This window comes from Lissotriton helveticus, chromosome 8 (assembly GCF_964261635.1).
Source record: "Lissotriton helveticus chromosome 8, aLisHel1.1, whole genome shotgun sequence".
Classification (NCBI taxonomy): Eukaryota; Metazoa; Chordata; class Amphibia; order Caudata; family Salamandridae; genus Lissotriton; species Lissotriton helveticus.
In genome coordinates this window covers 983,146,018-983,171,085 of record NC_136069.1, presented here as the reverse complement: position 1 = coordinate 983,171,085, position 25,068 = coordinate 983,146,018, and the positions used below count along the sequence as shown (strand labels likewise).

The window sequence follows — 25,068 nt, the reverse complement described above, 5'->3', positions numbered from 1 at the left end:
ATCATTTTCCAGCCTTTTGTAGGGCATTGACTGCTGAACCAATTGTAGCATTAAAAAATTAAATCCATTGATCCATTCAGGGGTTATGAGTGAAGACTTACTGCAGTAGCCATTTTCCAATATTGTGGTTCACAATGCTTGGTATCAGTGCTTACAATTATAAGAATTACATTTTCTGGGGGAACAACGTCTCTGTCAAGTTTCATGTGTTTACCTAAAAAATGCAGCTATATTTTTTAGCAAACCTCCTGTTCTTTACATGGCATGAAATCATTTAGGATCTACTCCTATCTGTCAATAAAGTTAGTGAACAAAACAGCATGTTTATTGTTTAATTCAGCCTACCAGCTTTTGAAGGAATATGCCTGGCAGATGTTTGCATTACTTAATTATTTTTTTAAAGATAACATTAAAGGTAGCATCCAAACTGTAATTAAAGCAATACTTTAATTCAGGAATACTTAAAGCCATACGTGACCAGGAGAAAAGCAATATGAGTTGTTTTAGTGACTTGTATCATAGCTTGTCAAATAAGAAAGGAATTAGTTCAAGTTACTGATTTAAAAAATTGGTTTCACTCAAAACATGCAAACGTGAAGGCATATCATGAAAACTGTTTGCAGTATTTAAATAGCTTTTCAATCCAGTAATCTATTAACAGTCTGCTTTATAGGTTTAATAATTTAGACACGGAGGGCCAGATGTAGGTGGCCATTACCGGTCAGTAACGGCCGAATTCGGCCGTTACCGACCGGTAAATGGGCCATTGAGATGTAGGGGGCCATATTTTACAGAATCGGTAAATTTACCGAAATGGTAAATTTACCGTTTCTGTAAAATACCGAATCGGTAATTTTACCGATTCGGAAAATTCCTGATGTAGGTAGCACTGTTTGCAGTGCTACAGGCCTTTTAGATTCGGTATTTTACCACCCAATCCAATTAGGTGGTGAAATACCGAATCCAGGTGTGCATGCACATCTGTGCTTGCACACCTGTGCCATGTGACACACCGGCATGCCCTTAGGGCATGTCTGTGTGCCACATGGCACACATGCCTGTCTTTGGGGTGCTAGAGGGGTGTCAAAGTGACACCCCCTGCACCCTTGCAAAATTCGGTGTTTACCGATTTGGTAAATACCTAATCGGTAATGCCCATTGATTCCTATGGGCTTCAATGCCCATAGGAATCAATGGGCATTACCGATTCGGTATTTACCGAATCGGTAAATACCGAATCCTTCCGATTCGGTAATTGTAAAAATACAATTACCTACATCTGCCCTCCTCTTTTTTACCACTTATTAAATACCGATTCGGTATGAATCGGTATTTAAGAAGTGGTAAAAAAGATTTACCTACATCGTGCCCCAAATGCCTAATTAAAATGTGCAGGTGAAAGTGTGCTAACATTTCCAGTAATCTTTCTGACTTTTAATACAGACACATTACTTTATCCAATTATTTTTTCTGTATTTTAATACAGACACATTCATTTATCTAGTGTGTTAGGGTCTTTTTGGCATCAGAAGGATCAGTTCCTTATTGGTCACCTAGTATATATTGTCATGGTGCCCAGGTTAGATGATTTGCTAAGATTAGGATCCAATGTGGTAGCCTTGGTAACCATATTGATATGCATTTAATTAGTGTAAACCCTTACTATGATTTGTTCATATATTATATTTATTGAGCAAGATATTCAGAAATGAATGCACAATGCCCAAAGACAAAGAACCATGATAAATGCCTTAGTTATAAACCTTTGATAGCAGAAATAGCATTATGAAGGATTTTCCCCCATGAATGTAGCAGAATGCTACTTCTTGCTGTGGACATTGCTAACTATAATTCAAAGTCAATTAAAAAAATTACTCATTACTTACAGTGCATTGCTCAAGTTGTTTTTCAAGAGCATCTGAATCACCAAGGGCAGGCCATTCTTCATTCAAGAAAATATCCACTTCTGCCATCCATTTCTTGAGAGTTTTTACGTCATTCTATGTATTAAAAGATAGTTTTATTGATTTAAAGGACACTGATATACACAATGATTAATACAACAATATTAAGAACAAAACCTTAGGAGATAAATGATTTTAAGTAATCAGTTTCTACCAGAGTTCATGTGACTCTGTATGCCTGGTAAAAGAAGTTTGTTTTTATTGTGTCCTTATGGCTTGCTATTGAATTAAGGGCATATCAGACAGGATCTGCAATAATAAGGGCAAATTAAAATTTGAATACATGATTTTCAATACTTTTGACATTTTAAAATTGAAACAATATGACTTTCACTGATGAAGTGAATACACCTAAATATGTTTTTATTTTTAGATCCTCTGAACTGTTTCCTAATCCAGCATGAAAAATCCAGATCTACATTAACAAAGTCAGGGTCTGTGAATTTCGTTTGTACACAAATGTATTAATACTTCAGAGGAGAATAACATTTAAATGGTTTTATCACCCACAAAATCACAGGCTTGTAAATATTTGCTATGAGTTTCCCATGCTTCTGAACACTTTAAAACTTTCAATTAAATCAACAATGTTAAGGCAAGGTATTATTTCTGAGTGTGTGCTTGAAATCTCCAGAGTTGAATGAAGAATGGAAATCTTCACATGGAGCATGGAAAAATATTTTTAAGCGTGAAGAAATAAAAAAATAACTGAAAGTTTACAATAATCTTTATTCAAAACGTGAAAACTGCACAATTTTGGCCTGTGATAAGGACATGCATACCAGGGTGTGAGATATGGAAAAAATGAAAACATTGTCATAAGTCATAGCTATATGACTACAACTGCAGGCATTTCTGATTGGTTAATCGCTGAGACCCAAAAGATTTCACATTCATGGAAAATGTCAGAATCCCAAAGATGCTGGCAGTAGGCAGTTATAGTTAGGACTATGTTTCATGGGAAAAGCATTTTTTGACACTGCATTGTACATAAAGCTTGGACTATTGTTTTTTAAATAAGTGCACTTTTTCACATGAATGAAATCACAAACACATTATTAATTTACGTAAGATAGTAAAAGATAAACTACACATCCCACAATGCATCACTTGGAAATTGGAAGTGAGATGGTGCCTTTAGAAATAAAAGATGTCCGTTTAATTAATTTTTCGTTTCAATCATGTGACATCCCGTGATCAAGCCTTCAGGGGAAGGTGAAATGCGCTGGGAGAGGCAGAGTTTATGAAATAAAGTCGCCTTTATAACTTCACCACATCCGAGTGAGAGTGTTTTTCTTATGCATTCGTCACTGTCTTGACAGCGGGGTTGTATCTTGAAAAATGTATAACCGGCGTGGCCCTGACGGAAAAGACGCACCATTTGACAGAAGAAGAGCACCAGCGTTGAACTTTTAGGACTGCACTTCAGTAATATATATATATATATATATATATATATATTTGAAGTTTACGGCTCTTCCTGGAAAGACCGCCCTTCCTCCAGTGGCGCGCAAAAGCTGGCAAAGCCACAGCCAGCGATTCAATAGTTCAGCAAAGTTTACAAATGATAGCGCACTCTCAGTAGTTTAGTGAAATGGCAGTTATTTATTTCCCGATGTAACGCGTTTCAAGAGACTTGGCTCTCTTGTTCACACATCGATACTACGTGACTTTGTGCTTTACATAGCTTTCTATTGGTCTGCATAGAAAGAGGACTGCGAACAGAAATCATCCACCATCTTTGAGTATGCTGTTTGGACATTATTTACTTTGTGCCATAATCCACAGCATACAACTTGATTCCTTTATACAATTCAAAGGCAATGTATCATAATAAAGACAAGTATTATATGGCATTCATATAAACAGATAATATCACCATTAAACATGAAAACATTGTTCTGGAGGCATAATTCTATCATGTTTGCTAACATTCTCGTGTGTTCCAAATACAGTATGTTGGCGCGAGTATTGGAGGAACAATACACAATCTGTCAATCTTCTTCTTAATGTCGCTGTGAAATGGCGGCCTGCCTTGTAATTATAGGGGCTACTATGGAATAAATATTGTCAGGGCCACTTGGCGCGAGGATTTATAGATGAAATCTATCAAACTTGACTGGAACCAACCACTAGGTGCGATCAACATTACACATTAAGATAGTAGACAGGCACATTTCACTGATAAACGGATATGAAATGTTTATATGAATGTCATATAATACTTGTCTTTATTATGATACATTGCCTTTGAATTGTATAAAGGAATCAAGTTGTATGCTGTGGCTTATGGCACAAATGTAAATAATGTCCAAACAGCATACTCAAAGATGGCGAATGATCCTGTATTGCTTTGCATTTAGATGGAATACTTTTTTGTAGCATTGGACGTCGTTTAGTTGGCTGTATGCTTCCTTTAAATAGTCTGATGATGGCCATAGGAAGATATTTCTGTCCTTGTCCGAGTTTTGTATTATCAAGTCTTCTTTCTGCAGTTTTGAAATTAATTGATTGTATTTTCGTTCTTCATTCGAATATTTTTTCCTTGTTCTATTGCTGGCGTGGGTCAATCTTTTGATTTGTGCCACCACATGTTAATTAAACTGTCCAGTCCATCACGTGCTGCCATAGGGATAAGTTTGGATTTTAACTTAAACGGAGTATCTGGCTTCTTCTGTCCCCTCATTACTGAAGCTTCCTGAACATTTGTCTCTTCTTCTGAAGCTAACTGACCCAAATCTTGATATAGACTTAAGTCAGAGAGCACAAGTCTTGAGGTTTCATTGCCAGTTGTTATATCCACTTTATGCTCCGGTGTTGGTTTTTGCAGATGTAATTTTTTAAGTTTCGAATAAATTGATACACGTCCGCCCTTGTTCTTGTGTATTGGAAATTCGATTCAGGGCAAAAGCTTAAACCCAGACAGAGTGACTGCCTTTCTGCTTCTGACAGATCTATGTTTCCAGGTTGATTATAGATTTTGTTACCTGAGTTTCCAATATGCTGTTAGAGCATGGCTTTTCTTTACTGGGGGTTGCTAATTTCTCCGGGCACGACCTCGGCTCCGCTTCTTTGGTTCTCCACTGCTTGTGGGAGTGGCGTCTCCCCCTCCTCCTTTGGCATTTTGTTTTGCCACTGTCCCTTGAAACCGCGGTCTCAAGGTGTCCCTCATGCCCTGTTTTAAAAAGTCCAATTCGTCCCTCTATGTCAGCTTAATTGCTGCTTTCTTCCTTGCACCTTTTTTATCAGACTCGCTTTCTGGTGCTGAGATTAACTCTGACATTGAGGAAAGTTCTACTTGTTGTTTTTGTATCCCTTTGCTTCCTTCACTGCGTTTAATCGCTGTGGCCACCCTCAGTGAATCATAGTGACGCGCAAATGTGAAGATCTGGCCGTTGGCATAATCGTCTTGATCTCTCTTGAACTTAAAATCTTCCTTTGCCAATCTAACAATCATGTCTTCCCTCATTTTTGCTTCCTGGCGGGACTCTCCTCCCTGCTGCCTTATGCTCGCTTCTAGTGCATCAATTTTGACCTGTAATTCTGCCCCATCAGTTTCTGCGTATTTGACCAGGATTTGTACTAAGCGTCTTGACGATTCAAGGATACACTCACCCAATTCCACCATCATCAAGGGGTTTGGCGCCTCATAACTGGGGGCTAACATGATACGCAGCCCCCTAGGGATTCTCCCTACATCGAGGTACCTCTTTAATGAGCGCTACTCCCACCACTTAGACTGCTCTTGTCTTTTATACTTTTCCAGCAATTTGAAGGTTTCCTTTAAATTGGTAGACTCTGCACCAGTCTCAATGTTTCCCTCTATATTGGCAGTAACTTTGTTTTCTAAGGCCTCTGAAAACATCTCTTCCGCGGCAAGATCACGGGCTCTACGCGCATCATCCGACATTATGCAGAAAAGCTTGAAATATGCATTAAACACCAAAAAAACAAATACGCAGTGGACGTTATTCTCACCATTATGACTTCCAGTCCCAACGATATTGTATTCGCCCAATTATGTTGCCGGTTTTGCAGTGTGTGCACACCTCCTGACCCTCACAGCCACCGTTTTACTGATGTGTTCCCACCACATTGAAGACCTCCGGCGCCGCCTCCGTCGAGTATCTGCTCAGCCGAGCGATACTAATCGGCATGGGGTAGCGTTCCTGGTTCTTCGCGGTTACTCTCCGTTCTGTGTCCTCACAATGATTGGGCTGCGTGTATATATATATCTATATATATCTATATATATATATATATATATATATATCTCTATATATATATATATATATAGATATATATATATATATATATATATAACCTACTGGCGGTCGCCAGTAGGTAGTTATAGTTAGGATTGTCTTCCATAGGAAATCCGCAACATTCTATTCGGAATAACTTTGGCGCCGGTGGACGAATCTTCGCGAATTTCTCAAAGAAGATGGCCCGCTACTTCCCTGAAAGTTTGGGGGGGATTTGTCAAGCGGGGGCCGAGATAAAAGGGGGGTCCCAAAACGTGTTTTCCCCATGTTAATTTCCATAGGGCGGTTGGACTCACTTTTAGCCCGAACGGCTGAATGGATTTCCACCAAACTTGGCAAAATTGTAGGGACTGGTAGCCCGATGTGCCTTTGCTATGTCTCAAGATATGCGCTCCAGTGGATTTTGAGTAATTTAGGTTCAAAAAAATATATATCTATAGGCGCCCGGTACGCGCACCGGGGAGCGTACCAGCGCTCTACGCGAGTTCGCGCGCGGAAAGATGATTGGCTCTCGGGTGTCTGTAAACATTCCAAACAGTCCGGAGCGGCCGCCATCTTGTGTCTCGGTAGGATGGAGACACAAGAGGTGGCAAAAACAAAGGGAGAAATGACCTAAAGGGGGCAGGGTAGACCCCCCCTGACCCCCTAGGTTTGATGTGGGGGCCATAAAAGGCGGGGGAGCGCCCGGTACACGCACCGGGGAGCGTACCTGGGAGCGTAGCATGGGGAAAACCCAGTTCATTCACTGCGTCACCTCTACGACCCTTTCTTGCGTCAATACACCCCTTTTGCATACATTACACCTAACGTAGGTATAATGTGGCGCAGGGGTTTACAAAGTGACGCATCTACCTAGATGCGTCACTTTGTAAATATGACTCAATAAGGTGCATTTTTGACGCACCGGTGGCGTAAAAGTGACGCACGGCCTCATAAATGAGGCCTTCAGTCTTCTACTCATGCGTCATATTAAATATATGACGTATTATGTCGCAAGTACTTTTAGATACGTCAGTATTTCAGACGTGTCTGTAAGCGCAAAAGTGATGAATTGCTGGAGTGTGTCACAAAAATGATGCAACTCCAGCAATGCATCCTTTCACATGGGGCCAGGCCCCATGTGAAAGGGCCTGCATCAGTCTTACGCCTGCTGTGAAACAGGAGCAAGATTTAGACGCAACAGCGTCATAAAAGTGATGTAGTGATATCTCATAGATTTTACTGCGTCACCTCTACGACCCTTTCTTGCGTCAATACGTCCCTTTTGCATACATTACACCTGACGTAGGTATAATGTGGCACAGGGGTTTACAAAGTGACGCCTCTACCTAGATGCGTCACTTTGTAAATATGACTGAATAAGGTGCATTTTTAACAGCACTGGTGCGTCACAAAAAGTGACGCACCGGTGGCGTAAAAGTGACGCATGGCCTCATAAATGATGCCTTCAGTCTTCTAGTCATGCGTCATATTAAATATATGACGTATTATGTCGCAAGTACTTACAGATACGTCAGTATTTCAGACGTATCTGTAAGCGCAAAAGTGATGCATTGCTGGAGTGTGTCACAAAAAGGATGCAACTCCAGCAATGCATCTTTTCTTACCCTTCCACACCCCGTTCCTTTTCTACATTTTCTTTGAATAACCACATTCCCCATGTTCACACTCCTTCTCCTTACTTTCGTTACCAACACTCACCTTCTTTCAGTCCCCCTACTTCACTTCCTTTCTCCTCTCATACCTTTCTGTTCTTTCTTACTCATTTTCCTTTCCTTTATCAATGCACTCCACTTCACTTACTCTTTTTCATTTTTTTAAGAATATAGCTCTTTGATGAGAATTGGAGGTAGTTCTGAAAATAACTTATTTTTTCTTCTTTTTTCTTTTTTTAGAACAAAAACGGGGAATGGAAACTGCTCAACAGGAGCAAAAAAAAATAAAACAAAATTAGGGCTGGTAATGGCAGCGATGGTTCTCCAATGCTTGAACCATGAGCAGAACACTTTGCTCCCCACAGGAAACTAGCTGATCACAGTATCTGCATTTAAGGACGCCTTTGTTAAATGCAGGCCGAATGTTCGGAACCAGCTCTTGTGATCTCCCCCTCACCGATGTTGTTCTTTCTCTGGTTGATGTAGAGGCCCCATCACTGGGAACCTCTTGTGCCAGAGCCCTGACACTTTCCCGGGCAAAATTCTGGGGGTGCCTTCTCTCCACATGGCGAATCATTGTGGAGTTCCCAAAAGAATATTTTTTAGTGGGGTCACCCTGTGACAGGACTGTGTGACAGATCCTGCACTCCACTTTTGGAGCATTTACCTTCTTCTGGTCATCAGGTATGGGAAAAAAATTCCAGATGAAATGTTCTTTGTATTTTGGCTGAGGAGGCTCTTCATCGATGAATTCATTGGAGTCATCTTCACTGCTGGATGGTCTGGCAGCCATGATAATCCAAGATATCCAACAAAGAACCGAGAGCAAAAAGGCAGGTCTTTCAGTCACAAAAGTGAAAGAAGAAGTGAAGGAAATGGGTGGGGATTTCATTCTTTATAAAAAAAACTGTTAGCAACCAATGAAAAGTGTTATTTTCAGGTCACATGACCCGACGCGCATACGCTGCGCGCCCCGGGGCGCTTACGTAGCGCGTTCGTATGCGCGTGGGTGCTTCCGGGTGCGCTTACGCCATGCGTATCACGCGGACGTGGCTACGCGATACGTTACGATGTTGTTTTCGTTCGCGGCAATAGCGCTAATGGGACGCTCATCGGTACGCGCCCCGGGGCGCGCCGTAACACTGCGCTTACCGGTGAGCGCATCGGTACGCGCCCCGGGAGCGCTCCGGGCAAAAAAAAAAAAAAAATAAATAAAAAACTATTACATATTTATACAATATGAAATTCGTTATAAAAAATATTACTTTTCATACCTATAGAGATTTGCTAATAAAAAACCATTGAAATTCACTGAAAAAACCATAGGTTTTACACCAGTTATAGTTAGGAATTAGCATTTAAAAAACCTATTAAATTCACTGAAAAAAACATAGGTTTCACACCAGTTATAGTTAGCTGGAAGTTTTACTCGCATAAAACCATTGAAATTCCCACGTTATAGTTAGTTGGACTCACTATAACCTGCGCGTGCAATGCACTGCTGATGACGTCACATATTACATCACTCATGACATGGTCAGTGACATCACTCATGACATCACTGATGACACCATCCTTGTGACAGAGTGACAGACCTCCTTTCACTGTAATGTAACCCTTGAAACAAATATTCAAAAATAGAAACTAAAATATTGAAAAAAATGGAGATACCCATACCACTTACAACAACTAATTCAATAATTCCACCATCTATATACACATGCACTAATTCACCAAGAGTTCTATATAGTCACTCATACATATACTCACTCATCATATGTAGTGATACACCTATACATCCTGTTACACACCGACAGTCATCCAAAAGTTACTCACACACATACTCACACATGCAAATAAACTATTGAACATCCATTTATTTGCATATACAGCTATACACACACTACCACTTTACTTCTAAGGAAACTTACACATAGTTACTCTCTTAAACAATCACTTATAGAAACACATACTTATTTAAACAGGAACTCTTACAATCCCTCACTCTCACATATACTCACTTATATACATCAATATTCACATATACTAGATTAAAACATATGTAGTTACTGATAAAGACACTAATAAGACAGTCATTCACTCACTAACACAGACATATACACACTCATCCACCCATACAGTCCTGCACATATGCTGTCTTCAAAACACATACAAAGAGAGAGTCAGTCATTCATGCATCTATGTGCTAAGAAATACCCCCACTAAACGATACAGACACTCATACTGATACTAAAAAAACATCTAATAACCCATATACATACACATGTAGCTACTCACCAACCCATGCAGCCACTTATACACAAAGTGAAACACTAATACATATATTTAAATATTTAAACATTACTCACTAATATTTATTTTTCAGAAAGACACACATTCACTGGATGGTGTCATCAGTGATGTTATGAGTGATGTCACTGACCATGTCATGAGTGATGTAATATGTGACGTCATCAGCAGTGCATTGCACGCGCAAGTTATAGTGAGTCCAAAATAACTTATCATGAAGCCAGGAAGTTATACCACACGGCCTGTGCTAAAGCACGAGCCGTCTTCGTCTCTAACACTATCATGGAAGCAACCAATAAGCCAAAAACATTGTTCAATAAAGTCAAAGAACTGGCAGGCGCTCAAACCACAACCTCGGCTCCCCCACTGAACACTCAACAATGCCAAGCTCTAGCATGCTTCTTCACGGAAAAGATCGAAAAAATTCATTATGGACATCAATGCCAACAAGTCAAGTCAAGTCAAAGAATTTATATAGCGCACTACATACCCAGAGGGTCTCAAGGCGCTAAGGGAGGGGAGGAGGATTACTTGTCAAATATCCACGTTTTAAGTTGCTTTCTGAATGCTAGGTGGTTCTGGGTAAGGCGAAGGTAAGTGGGGAGTGAGTTCCATGTTTTAGCAGCCAGGCATGAGAAGGACCTGCCTCCCATGGTGGTCTTGTTGATGCGAGGTATAGTGGCGAGGGCTTGGTTGGAGGAACGTAGTTGGCGGGAGGGGGTGTAGAAGGACAGACGTGAGTTGAGGCATTCTGGTCCAATGTCGTAGAGTGATTTGTGTGCGTGGGTTAGCAGTCGGAAAGTGATCCTCTTATTGACGGGTAGCCAGTGGAGGTCTTTCAGGTGACCAGAGATGTGTTCGTTGCGTGGGATGTCTAATATGATCCTGGCTGAGGCATTCTGGATTCGTTGGAGTTTCTTCTGGAGTTTAGCGGTAGTACCTGCGTATAGGGTGTTTCCGTAGTCCAGTCGGCTCGTGACCAGAGCATGGGTGACTGTTTTTCTGGTTTCGGTGGGGATCCAGCGAAATGTTTTTTTGAGCATGCGAAGAATGTTGAAGCAGGATGAGGATACGGCGTTGACTTGTCTGTTCATTGAAAGTGAAGAATCCAGGATAACGCCTAGGTTCCGTGCGTGGTCTGTTGGGATGGGTGCTTTTCCAAGGGCTTCCGGCCACCAAGAGTCATCCCATGCGGAGGGGGATGTACCTAAGATGAGGACTTCTGTTTTATCTGAGTTCAGTTTCAGACGGCTGTGTTTCATCCATTCGGCAACTTCTTTCATTCCTTCGTGTAGGTTCGTTTTGGCGGTGCTGGGGTCATTGGTGAGAGAAAGGATCAGTTGAGTGTCATCCGCGTAAGAGATGATGTTGAGGTTGTGTTGGCGGGCGATGGCCGCGAGGGGGCTCATGTATACGTTGAAGAGGGTAGGACTGAGTGAGGACCCTTGGGGTACGCCACAGATGACTTCGGTGGCCTCGGACTTGAATGGTGGAAGGCGGACTTTCTGGGTTCTTCCGGTGAGGAACGAGGTGATCCATTCAAGTGCTTTTCCTTGGATTCCGATGTTTCTGAGGCGTTGTAAAAGGGTGGAGTGGCAGACTGTGTCGAAGGCTGCAGAGAGGTCGAGGAGGATGAGGGCGACTGTGTCTCCATTGTCCAGTAGAGTTCGAATGTCGTCTGTTGCTGCGATGAGGGCGGTCTCAGTGCTGTGTTTTGCTCGGAAGCCAGATTGTGAGGAGTCGAGGGATTTGTTGGCTTCGAGGAAAGCGGCGAGCTGGTTGTTGACAGCTTTCTCGATTACTTTGGCCGGGAATGGAAGGAGCGAAATGGGGCGGTAGTTTTTGAGTTCGGTGGGGTCCGTTGTGGGTTTTTTCAGAAGGGCGGTGAGTTCAGCGTGTTTCCAGCTTTCTGGGAAGGTGGCGGAGTTGAAGGAGCAGTTGATGACGTCTCGGAGGTGCGGTGCTATGACGGAGTCTGCTTTGTTGAAGATGTGATGGGGGCATGGGTCAGTTGGGGATCCTGAGTGGATGGAGTTCATTAGACGGATGGTGTCTTCAGTGGAGATTGGGTTCCAGTCATTTAGGATGTTCAATGGGGGTGAAGGTCCTGCAGAAGGATGGGTGGGTTGGTCTCCGGGTTGGTTGTCGAAGCTGTTGTGGATGTCCGCAATTTTGTTGTGGAAGAATGAGGCTAGGGAGTCGCAGAGGACTTGAGAGGGGGTGATGTCGTTGGAGTTGGCCGAGGGATTGGTAAATTCCTTGACGATGTTGAAAAGTTCCTTGCTGTTGTGGGCGTTGTTGTCGAGTCGATCCTTGAATGCTATTTTCTTGGCCTTTCGGATTAGTTGGTGGTGTATGCGAGTGGCGTTTTTGAAGGCGTCCTTGGTGCTAGTGGTTGGGTCTTTTTTCCAGGCCTCTTCATGGGAGCGGCAGAGTTTCTTGGACTTCTTAAGATCATCGTTGAACCATGAGGCCTTCTTGCTGCCAGGTTTGCTTTGACGTTTTTTCAGTGGTGCTAAGGTGTCGGCGGTGTTAGATAACCATAAGGTGAAGTTGGCGGCGGCTTGGTCTGGGTTAGAAGAGTGGGCTGGGGTGTTTAGAAGGAGCGATGAGGAGATCTGGTCGATGGTGATTTTGTTCCAGTTTCTTTGCAGAGTTGGTTGGAGGTGGTTGATAGGTTTTGGCTTGTTGTAGGTGAAGTGAACGCAGCTGTGGTCAGTCCAGAGGAGATCCGTAGTGTGGCTGAAGGAGACATGATTGCTGGAGGTGAAGATAGGGTCGAGTGTGTGACCTGCGATGTGGGTGGGGGAAGTGACCAGTTGTTTAAGTCCGAGGTTGGCGAGGTTGTTCAAGAGGGTGGTGGTGTTGCGGTCGTTGATCTTTTCAAGGTGAAAGTTGAGGTCTCCCAGAAGGATGTAGTCTTTGGAGGGGAGCGCGTGTGGGGTGATGAAGTCCGTGATGTCTTCACTGAATTTTGCGCGGGGTCCTGGTGGTCTGTAGAGGAGGGTGCCTCTGAGTGTGGTCTTGGGGTCGATGTGGATCTGGAAGTGAAGGTGTTCGGAGTTGGCGAGGTTGGCGTCCGAGCTGGTTGAGATGCGGATTGATTTTTTATGGACGATAGCGATTCCTCCTCCTGTGTGGCCGGTACGGTCCTTGCGTATGATCTTATAATCTTCTGGGATGGCAATGGTGATGTCTGGGGCGGAGGAGGCGTTCATCCATGTTTCTGTTAGGAAGGCGACGTCTGGAGTGATGGTGTCTAGTAGATTCCATAGGTCAATGGCGTGCCTGTGGACCGATCGGGTGTTGAGAAGGATGCATTGTAGGTGATTGGGGTCGGGACTCTGTGGAGTGGTCGAAGCGGAGATGATGTCGGTTCCGCTGAATTTGCAGGAGTAGCATGAGAAAGGTCCATGGGTGTGTCCAGGAGCGGCTTGGACGCAGTTGGGGGCGCGGCCGGGGTTAAGGGCTAGGAGGGTGGTGGCATCGTAGGTAATGCGGGAGGGCTGGGCAGCGCGAGGGGCAGGGGGTCTGGCGCTGGGCGCGGTCCAGGCGCGGACGGGCGAAGACGGGCTTACCTTTGGCGCACCTTCGGCGCGGATTGGGCGCGGTCGCTGCGCGTGAACGCTGCGCGCGGGAGCTACTGTCATAAATGGAAGGTGGAGGGGGAGGGGCGAGGGCGTCTCAGCTGGGAGGCGGGGCGGGCACACGAGGACGACGACAACAACAAACAAAATGGAGGCGGAGGGGGGAGCACAGCGGAGCGCTAGAGGCAAACGCGCTGATAACGTCTGGAAAGCAGTCACAAATACACAGAGCGCAAATGAGGCAAAGCGCTAATATGGCACACAGCAGGCGAAATGAAATGGCAAAATTCGAGCCTATGAACAGAGCGCTAATGAAGTTCACAATTCAGGCAAATAAACAGAGCGCAGATGAAGCAAAGCGCTAATATAGTACACAGCAGGCGAAATGAAATGGCTAATTCAGGCAAACGAAGCAATGCAGCGCTAAGATACCAGATGTCTGCAGGGACACTGGGAGCGACCCCTCAGCCCGTGAGAGAGGAGCGAGTCACGGCGCCTGCAGGGGGAGAAGATCTATTTGTGGGCAGTGGGAGGGCGTCTCAGCTGGGAGGCGGGGCGGGCACACGAGGACGACGACAACAACAAACAAAATGGAGGCGGAGGGGGGAGCACAGCGGAGCGCTAGAGGCAAACGCGCTGATAACGTCTGGAAAGCAGTCACAAATACACAGAGCGCAAATGAGGCAAAGCGCTAATATGGCACACAGCAGGCGAAATGAAATGGCAAAATTCGAGCCTATGAACAGAGCGCTAATGAAGTTCACAATTCAGGCAAATAAACAGAGCGCAGATGAAGCAAAGCGCTAATATAGTACACAGCAGGCGAAATGAAATGGCTAATTCAGGCAAACGAAGCAATGCAGCGCTAAGATACCAGATGTCTGCAGGGACACTGGGAGCGACCCCTCAGCCCGTGAGAGAGGAGCGAGTCACGGCGCCTGCAGGGGGAGAAGATCTATTTGTGGGCAGTGGGAGGGCGTCTCAGCTGGGAGGCGGGGCGGAAACACGAGGACGACGACAACAACAAACAAAATGGAGGCGGAGGGGGGAGCACAGCGGAGCGCTAGAGGCAAACGCGCTGATAACGTCTGGAAAGCAGTCACAAATACACAGAGCGCAAATGAGGCAAAGCGCTAATATGGCACACAGCAGGCGAAATGAAATGGCAAAATTCGAACCTATGAACAGAGCGCTAATGAAGTTCACAATTCAGGCAAATAAACAGAGCGCAGATGAAGCAAAGCGCTAATATAGTACACAGCAGGCGAAATGAAATGGCTAATTCAGGCAAACGAAGCAATGCAGCGCTAAGATACCAGATGTCTGCAGGGACACTGGGAGCGACCCCTCAGCCCGTGAGAGAGGAGCGAGACACAAATGAACCAGCCTCTTCTTCTGACTTGGAATATACTCCCTCCTGTGAAAATACCTTGGAATCCTGGCCTCCCATCTCAGTAGACAAACTGAAAACTATCCTTAAGAGCATCAAGTCCGGCTCCCCCAGGGACCCGATTCCGATCAAAGTAATTAAACAACTGGACGATCACTCCCTGGAAATCATTGCAAATACTCTTAATTCCTCATTTGATCTTTCCACAGTTCCAGCCCTATGGAAACACGCCATGGTAATGCCACTACTAAAAAAGCCCACAGCAAACCCGGAAATTCCATCTAACTACAGACCCATATCCCTGCTCCCCGCCTTCTCCAAATGCTTGGAGAGACACGTCCACTCGGTCTTATCCACGTTTGCTGAAGAAAACTCGCTTCTGCACCCCTCCCAATCTGGCTTTCGGGCTGGCTTCTCGACAGAAACCACCCTTCTTGGAGTTACGGAACACATCCGAAATCTCCTTGATAATGGTCATACGGTCGCGCTCGTGCTTTTAGATCTGAGCGCGGCCTTTGACACCATATCCCACGAAATTCTCATCAAGGAGTTATACAGAAATGGTGTCCGTGGAAAAGCCCTTGAATGGATTCGTTCCTTCCTGGCGGAACAAACTTTCCAAATAACATCTTCACTGGCCTTTTCTGATACCCTCTGTGCACCCAACGGAGTGCCACAGGGATCTATACTGAGTCCCCTATTCTTCAATCTATATCTCAGACCCCTGGCTGACCTAGCCGAAGAATCCGGACTCACCCTCATGACCTACGCCGAAGATTCCCAAATTACTTTTTCTCTATCTGAATCCTGTCCGACATCTCCATCTCTCCTTGCAGCTGGGCTTCAAAACATCCTTAACTGGATGACAAGAAACCAATTAAAACTCAATGGAGACAAGACAGAGATTCTTCTCTTGGGAAAACGGCGAGACCTGTGGAATCCCTCACACTGGCCAAATCAGATGGGCACTTTTCCTACCCCTGTGACCCAAGTTCGCAATTTGGGAGTCATCATGGACAGCTCCCTTTCCATGAGTCAACAGGCCAGCAAAGTCACCGGTCTATGCCTCACTATCATTAAATGGTTGAGGAAAATCCTTTGGATGCTGCCCCCTTCCACTCAAAAGACCGTAGTCAATGCCCTCATAACATCACGGCTTGACTACGGCAACATTCTGTACCTTGGATCTAACAAAGCGGTAGTCGGTCGACTACAACTGGTTCAGAACGCAGCAGTCCGACTACTGTGCAAAATCCCTAAAAACTCTGGAGTCTTGAGCTACCGTCGGGAACGCCACTGGCTCAGGGTTGAAAGCAGAATCCGTTTTAAAGCCCTGAACTACATGTTCAGAATTAGAGCAGGTACTGCACCCAAATACCTTTTAGCCCTGGCCCACCCCTATACTCCCAAGCGCAACCTTCGTTCACAATCAGCTGCCAATTTCTGTGTGCCAAGATTTAAATTGGCAAGAATGGGAGGCAGATCCTTTTCCCATCTTGGACCATCCCTCTGGAACGCACTCCCTCCCTTCATCCGAAAGGAGGAAAACCATGTCAGATTTAGAGGGCACGTCAAGACCTGGCTATTTGAACAATAACATGAATAACCTGAACCTTCTCCTGACTTCTTTCTAGCTGTGTCTCGGCGCCGGGAAACCCTTTTTGGGTAGCTGTTGCGCCTTACAAATTGAAAAAATAAAATAAAATAAATAACTGGTGTGAAACCTATGGTTTTTTCAGTGAATTTAATAGATTTTTTAAATGCTAATTCCTAACTATAACTGGTGTAAAACCTATGTTTTTTCAGTGAATATATATATATATATTACCTACTGGCGGTCGCCAGTAGGTATATATAGTTAGGATTTTTTCTCTATGGGTTTTTTGAAAATTCTATGTCTAATAACTTTGGCGTTTGTGGACGGAATTGGCTGAAATTTTCAGGAAAATGGCACATTTTGCTTCTGAGCAGCCCCTGAAAATTGGGGGGGGGTTCGTCCAGGGGGGGTCGAGAAAAAAGGGGGGTCCCAAAACGTGTTTTTAACATTGAGTTTTCCATAGGGCGGTTGGCCTCACTTTTAGCCCGAACGGCTGAATGGATTTGCACGAAACTTGGCAAAATTGTAGGGACTGGTAGCCCGATGTGCCTTTTGTAGGTCTCAATATATGTGCTACAGTGGATTTGAGAAATTAACGTTTAAAAAAAGATATATATCTGTAACAGCGGACCGGGCAGCGCTCCGGTTCGCGGACTTTTCGCGCAACGGAGCTTTGTGAAGCGAAGCTGATTGGTTCTCCGGCGTCTGTCAACATTCCAAACAGTCCGTAGCGGCCGCCATCTTGTCTCTCGGTAGGATCGAGAGACAAGAGGAGGCCAAAGCGAAGGGGCAAATGACCATAAGGGGGCATAGTAGATCCTCGCTGACCCCCTAGGTTTGATGTGGAGGTTTTAAAATGGCCCCGCGGGGCAAAAAAAAAAATTATAATAATAATCGAACGGCTGAATGGATTTGCACGAAACTTGGTAAAATATTAGGGACTGGTAGCCCGATGTGCCTTTGCTAGGTCTCAATATGTGTGCTCCAGTGGATTTTGAGAAATTAACGTTCAAAAAAAGATATATATCTGTAACAGCGCTCCGCTTCGCGTACTTTTCGCGTTACGGAGCTTTGCGAAGCTGATTGGTTCTCCGGCGTCTGTCAACATTCCAAACAGTCCGTAGCGGCCGCCATCTTGTCTCTCGGTAGGATTGAGAGACAAGAGGAGGCCAAAGCGAAGGGGGAAATGAGCATAAGGGGGCATAGTAGATCCTTCCTGACCTCTTAGGTTTGATGTACCATTTTGCCAAGTTTGGTGTAATTCCGTTCAGCCATTCAGGCTGTAGACGTATGTAAATGTCCTATGGAAAATTGCATGGGGAAAACACATTTGAAAGTGTTGAAATTTAGAACCAATTAAAATGTTACTTTGGTTTTGTATTTGTGTGTGATGAAAGTTAATTGGTTATGTATATATGTCAAATGAGAGGAAACCACAGCCATTTTGTGATACTACTGTCTGAGGTACATTTGTGAGGAATTTTTGGTGGTGAATTTCTGGTGTTTGATTTACACAGTACTAACACTTCTCCTACTTTTAAAAAGGTGAGTTGTTAATTTGTAAGGGGAACTATGTTGTACACTTGAAGATAATTTGAAAAATGTTTTCTGTTATTTATTTGCAGTCCTTCTGTTATACTAAATACTTGATAAAGTTAGTTTTATATTATGTATTACTAAAAACGATAAATGAAAGTGATTATTTTTTTCTGCAATTTACAGCAAGCAATTTCAAAATAAAATGGCTCACAATGAAGAGACCGTGGCAATTTCTTTTGAATTGTTCACTACATTGATTGAAATTGAGAGCACCAATAATGAAATATTGTCACAAGGAGGAGATGACTTGTATGATTCCATTAGATTGATTCAAATGGACAGCACCAATAATGAAATATTGTCACAAGGAGATGACTTGAATGATTCCACTACATTGATTGAAATTGAGAGCACCAATAATGAAATATTGTCACAAGGAGGAGATGGCTTGTATGATTCCATTAGATTGATTGAAATGGACAGCACCAATAATGAAATATTGTCACAAGGAGGAGATGACTTGAATGATTCCACTACATTGATTGAAATTGAGAGCACCAATAATGAAATATTGTCACGAGGAGATGACTTGAATGATTCCACTACATTGATTGAAATTGACAGCACCAATAATGAAATATTGTCACAAGGAGGAGATGACTTGAATGATTTTTTTGATCAATCTGTTGATGGCGAATTTATCGAATGTTTGGAGACCATAGAGTTACAAGAATCATCATTGCAGACTTTTCATGAGGAAATTGCTGATGAGGACATGTTACTAGTTCTTTCAAATTTAGAAAATTCTGAAGAATAAATTTATATTTAGAAATCAAAAATTGTTTGAGACATTATTCATTTTTATTTTTAATTTATGAGGTTGTAGCGAAGTGATTGTAGTATAAAATGAGAGTTATAGTATAGAGTGCAACATTTTTATGTTACATGGTAAGTTTACTCATATTTACTTCCCTTCTGCCACTATATTATCTCCAATGTGTATTTGACATCTCTTCTTCATCTCCGGCCTCCTTTCTCTCACTGTGTGTCTCCGATGCATCTTATCGCTGCTATTTTGTGTAATTACAGAAGAGAGTAAAATAAAATAGTTCGGAACGTGAAAAGGGGGCAAAGTAGAGTACCCCTCCCCCCTAGGCCTTTTTAGGCGGTCCCAAAAGGATCAGTTTCTGCTTTCCTGAGAGATTATGGTATGAGTTCCATATACCACAATAATTTGCATTACAACATGCAAGATATCTATCTCCTATTACCAACTTTGAGATATTCGCGCTAAGCGCGAATATCTCCAAAAAGTAACACCTGCCCTGAGCAGTTCTTAGCCATGTTATCCAATGGGAGGTGGATAACATGGCTAAGAGCATTAGCTCGGTAATGCATGAATATCGCTGACTTTTTAGCGATATTCATGCATTGCGGCCGTTTATTATCGCATTTGCGATAAACCTTGATAATAGCAAGGTTTATCTTCGATAATTTCTGACGATGCTTAGCGGTAAAAAATTCGTTGGTAAGCATCGTTAGCGATAAATATCGCTTAACTTTGGTAATATGCACCAACGTCTGTTAACGTTCGATTCGAAGGAAATGAGGAAGTGTTGAAAAACATTGTCTGCGCCATCTTGCCTTTTTTGAAATGCCACACTTTTGTCGTGCACGGCAGCCATTTTAGATGCCTTGACCAGACCCACTCTCTGCACGCTGTCGATTCGTAGCATGGCTCCCCACCCTCGCAAGCATCTTCCCCAGGCACTGGTCACCCCCGCTCTCTGTCTTATGCATCGGCAATAAACCTCCCCCCATCTGCGCTGCTCTTCCCTGAAAATCACACTCTGTGCCCGCCCGACACCTCCCTTTCGCCCTATTCACTACCGCACTCTCTGACACTCCTCTTCCTCTGTGTCCGATTGTCCAGGCTATCACCTAGCCCTGCAGATGTAGTTTATGGCCCCAGCTGTAAAGAATCACCCCTCTTCAAAGGAGTTATAGTAGATCAAGGCCCACACCCGATGAGATCCGTCACACCATACGTGTTCCTACTATCTGAAAACCATCCTGTATTGTGATTGGGGAGGGGACCGAGCCTGAAGCGGAAGATTCCAGGAATGACTCTTTGTACATCAAAGTTTTTACAATTATGTGTCACATTAAAAATATATAGCACTCCAACAAAGTAGTAGGAATATAAAACTTTAATAACATATAAATATATACAACAAAACAAAAACAGTAAAAACATTTAAACAACGAAGAGACCGTGGCAATTTCTTTTGAATTCCTGATGAGGACATGTTACTAGTTCTTTCAAATTATGAAAATTCAGAAGATGTTGCCTGGGGGTGGGTCGTCAGTAGCAGTCTGTTGTGCGAATAGTTCCAAGGCAGCAGAACGCGCTGAAATCTAGATGGCACGAAAGTGATGTCTAGTAAGTTGCCGCCCAGCAAATAACGGCGTGGGGCGCCGCGGGGGTGAGTGAGTCCAGTAGGCACCACAGCTATTCTTACCGGCATTGCAGAATTACTGCTGGGGACAATGCCTGTGCTGTAGCAGGGTCACAGCAGAAACAAAAAGGATTCTGTTGAAGATGTTGTTGGTTTTCAATTTGAATACAGTTCTGGTGTCAACTGCTATGCTAATGTAGTGGTTAATGTTTTGTTTTCTCTAGAAAATGTAAAAGAGGGGGAGGCAGTCCAAAGTTCCGTTAAAAGGGCAAAGGAAAGGATCGGTGGTTTGAACTATCAGTCAAAAAGGGGAGGGGGTGCAACAATTTTTCCTACCGGGTCACACTGTGCTTTCACCGGAACTGAGGTCTGCAGGATTCTAGTAATTCAAAGTGAGGCTGGCGCCAGCATGGGAGCGCCGACGTCCCGCGGATACAGTTTCATCACTCCACGGGCGATCATGGCAGTCATTCCCCATCGGGGGTCGGAGACTCCCGCGGCTCCTCTAGAATCTTCAAGGTCGTGGAGGACTACGGTGGTGGAGTCAACCAGTGACCGGGCCATTTCTTTATGCTGGGCCCGCTCTTGCCAGGTCGACCGCCATTTTGAGAGTTCGGTAGCTACTGGCGATCGCGGGGTCAAATGAGCAGACGGGCTCCACCCTGCCGGGCGAGACGTTGCAGCATGGCCACAGTGGAAGAACCCTTTTCCGGGCGCCTGGAGTGCTGAGGGTGCAGCTGGGAAGCCTCCACCTGGGGAGGCGGGAGAGGCCTGTTCGCACCGTCTCTCCCTCCCAGTGCACCCCACGGCGTCTCGCTTGAGATTTGTTATGGCCGGACCAGGCGATGAGGACGAGGGGGGGGGGTCGGAGGCATGTGCAAGACATCCCCCCCCCAGTGTTGTCGCAGCCATTATTCAAGAAAGAAGAAGTGTCCCGTCCGTCTTCGGGCCGGGCTTACGGTAGATGTCGGCCGGACGCCCCTGGCTCTGGCCCCATGAACGGGTTTCTTGGTTTATCGGCTGCAGCCGGATCCCGTCGGCCTCGGCCCCCCGACCGTTGGTGGCCGGACCGGAAGAGCATGTGGCGGGACTACCTGAAACTGTCAAGGGCCACCGCGGCCGGACTGGGAGAGAGAGGGGAGGGTCGAGGAGACATTCCCCCCCCTGCAACTGTTCAGCGTTGTAAAGGCAATCCCCTGGCCGGGTCCCGCTGGCCTCGGCCTCTCCTCCGGCTACACCCTACGTTAGGATCTCCTGGCCGAGGCATGGCAGCAGGACCCGCCTTATATGGGCTGCTCCCGGCTGGGCGTAGCCGCAACCCTGCCCCACCTTGGAAGTTTCCAGAGTGGGGGCGGATGTTCTACTGACTTGCATTTTCCCTACTCTATCGATTTTTTTGGCGTGGCAGGCGGTGGGACAGCGAGGGGTGATTTGGTTTCTCTTACTGTTTTTCTGGTCTCTCACCACTGGCATATTTTAACGTTTTCTTGTTTCTAGGACATTAATAGGTTTTATCATTACGTTATGTTATCGTTTCTTTGTTCGTTGTTTAATAAAAGTTCATGTTCATCAGTGGCCTACTGATTTTCGTTTTCGTATTCTTTTCTTTCCAGGTTGTTTCATGCTAAAGTTTCTGTTAACAGGATACAGTGATCACTTCGTTATTATTGCATATGTCCTTTTCACTAGGGGTGCTCTCTGGTCGGGCCAGATGACGTATCTCTAGTAAATGGTCCGGGTGAAACAGGTGCATCAATCAGTGGGGAGTAGATAGGCATGACAGATTACAACGGGGGAGAAAGGTCCGCATTACGTACCCTTTCACTATTTGCAAAGATTTTCCTACGTATATTTGCAAACAGGGAATACCTCCAAAAAGAACCAATTCCCAAACAGTCAATGTTTGGGGAAACAATCAATCAATGAGGAACTAAATAGGCACGACGTGTTAAAGGTTTGCGTTACCTACCCTTCACTATCTGCAAAGGGAGAGAGAATATTCCTATTCTTCCTCGTTTGCAGGCAGGGAAGATTCTTAAGAGAATCAACTTCGAACAATTCAATGCTCGATTCAAACAATCAACAAGGGGTACTGTGAACACAAATGAACGCCGCTTATGTACATACACATTGGTATTATCAACAGGTTGTTCCTAATGTTTCTATTTTAGGGAGGTCAAAAAGAGATCCCATTAGTGGCCTACTGATTTTGCTCGATTCCTTTTGTTTTTTTACACGATTTTTCGCTATCTGCAAAGACTAAACAGAGTATTGCCACTCTGTGCTTGTTTGTAAATAGAGAATGAACCAAAGAGAACAATCAATCAAATGGAGAGAGAAGCAGGCACGACGGATTACAACGGGGGCAACGGGGGCAAAGGCCTGCGTTAACTACCCTTCACTATCTGCAAAGAGAGAGTACTCCTAATAGAAATGAGGGGTGGGGGGCAGCATTCAAAGCAGATCAGTGTGCATAAACACGAAAATGTTTTTACTTACCACGTACTTGACATTCGACAGCTTATGATATTTGCTATTAAAAAACCATTGAAATTCACTGAAAAAACCATAGGTTATAGACCATATATAGTTAGGAATTAGCATTTACAAAACCTTGAAAATTCACTGAAAAAACCATAGGTTATAGACCATATATAGTTAGGAATTAGCATTTAAAAAACCTTATTTTACTCACACAAAACCATTGAAATTCCATATATAGTTAGTTGCACTAACTATATATCGCGCACCCGCAATCCACTGCTGATCATGTCACATATTACATCATTCATGACATGGTCAGTGACATCACTGATGACATCACTGATGACATCTCAAATGACATCACTGATGACATCACTGATGACATCTCATTTGACATCATTCTTGTGCTAATACGATAAACCTCTTCAGACTCTAATATAACCTTAGATACACTCAGTGTATACAGACACTCACACACTGCCACTCATCCATGGAGTTACTCACACACCCAGTCAGTCATGCAAAGAAACAATCTCACCTCCATTTCCTCAACTATACAGTTATACACACCTTACTTATTGAAACATATACTAACACATATTTACTCTCTTATACAATCCCTGATACAAGTTCACAATGATCGATACAACCACTCACTCATTCAGTGGCTCTCATGCACAGTTATTTATATATGCCAACTCTCACATGTACTGTGTTTTACATATGTACTTACTATGACATGTAGCATTGAGATATCCATTCACTCATCAATACACTCATGCACACAGTCAACTGCCCATGTAGCTGTTTCCACATGCACTCTTGAACTCATACACCTAGTGAATAAACTGCTCACACATCTATGCACAGAGTCACACACCTTCCAGCCACCCCCACACAAACTCAATCTCCCATAGAAATACTTGGGCAACCAATTAATAACACATATAGCCTCTCGTATAGCTAATGATCAACACATGCAGCAGTTTACATCACAACAGACATAATGATGCACAAATTAAGACAATTTAGTCGCTAACCCATGCATTCAGTGAGACACATTTAATCACTCACTCATACAGTCAGTCACGCACCTACTAAATCCTTCATCCAGACACTTATACATCCACTCATTCTTCAATATGTAAGACATATTTTAACTTTACAGAAACATGCAGTCACTGGATGTTGTCATCAGTGATTTAGCATTTCGACCTCATCATTGAACTCGTAATTGAAACATCAGTGGATGTTGATCCCTTGGATGATTTCAATCCTGAGGATGAAGAAGAACGTGATGAGGATGCAGATTTGTCAGAATTGTATGACATAGGATGGGAAGCTGACGTGCTTGAGCCTATGGAACTATAAACATTTATTTTATAAATTTATAATAAATAAAAAGTAAATATTTAAACCGTTTAATTTAAAAATAAAGAAACCTTCAAAAACAGGTTATGTGTAGTGTCTTCAATAAAATATTAAAATATGGTCATAAAATTAGATCAGATTCATATATAAAACAGCACAGGTAAAATGAATATAAATTCCATTTCTTTTCTGCTATTTCTGTATTCTAAATTTGCCATGTACAAAAAAATGTTCTATGTAAAAATGTTAAGTAATGTGTTAAGTTTTTGATGACTGTTATTAATTTACTGTTGGGTAATAGTGGTTAATAACATTTTTTATTATATTTTACCACAGATTCAACTGCAGATTATTTCAAGATTTTAGGATGCCAAGCAAAGAAAGAGTGAGAAAGGCTGCAAAACGTCAAAGACAGCAGGTGAATGAAAAAAAGCAGCAGTCCTCTAA

The 25,068-nt window shown here is 43.6% G+C and overlaps 1 protein-coding gene across 7 annotated transcripts in view; it reads right to left on the bottom strand.

Annotated features, from left to right (window-relative positions):
* Positions 1-25,068, bottom strand: part of DMD (dystrophin) — a 6,826,337-nt gene that overhangs the window by 4,705,043 nt on the left and 2,096,226 nt on the right. For all 7 annotated transcript variants that reach the window (XM_078657819.1, XM_078657824.1, XM_078657821.1 and 4 more), the window contains exon 24: positions 1,887-2,000. In XM_078657819.1, coding sequence (XP_078513945.1) covers positions 1,887-2,000 — 114 coding nt within the window. The remainder of the gene's footprint in view (positions 1-1,886; positions 2,001-25,068) is intronic.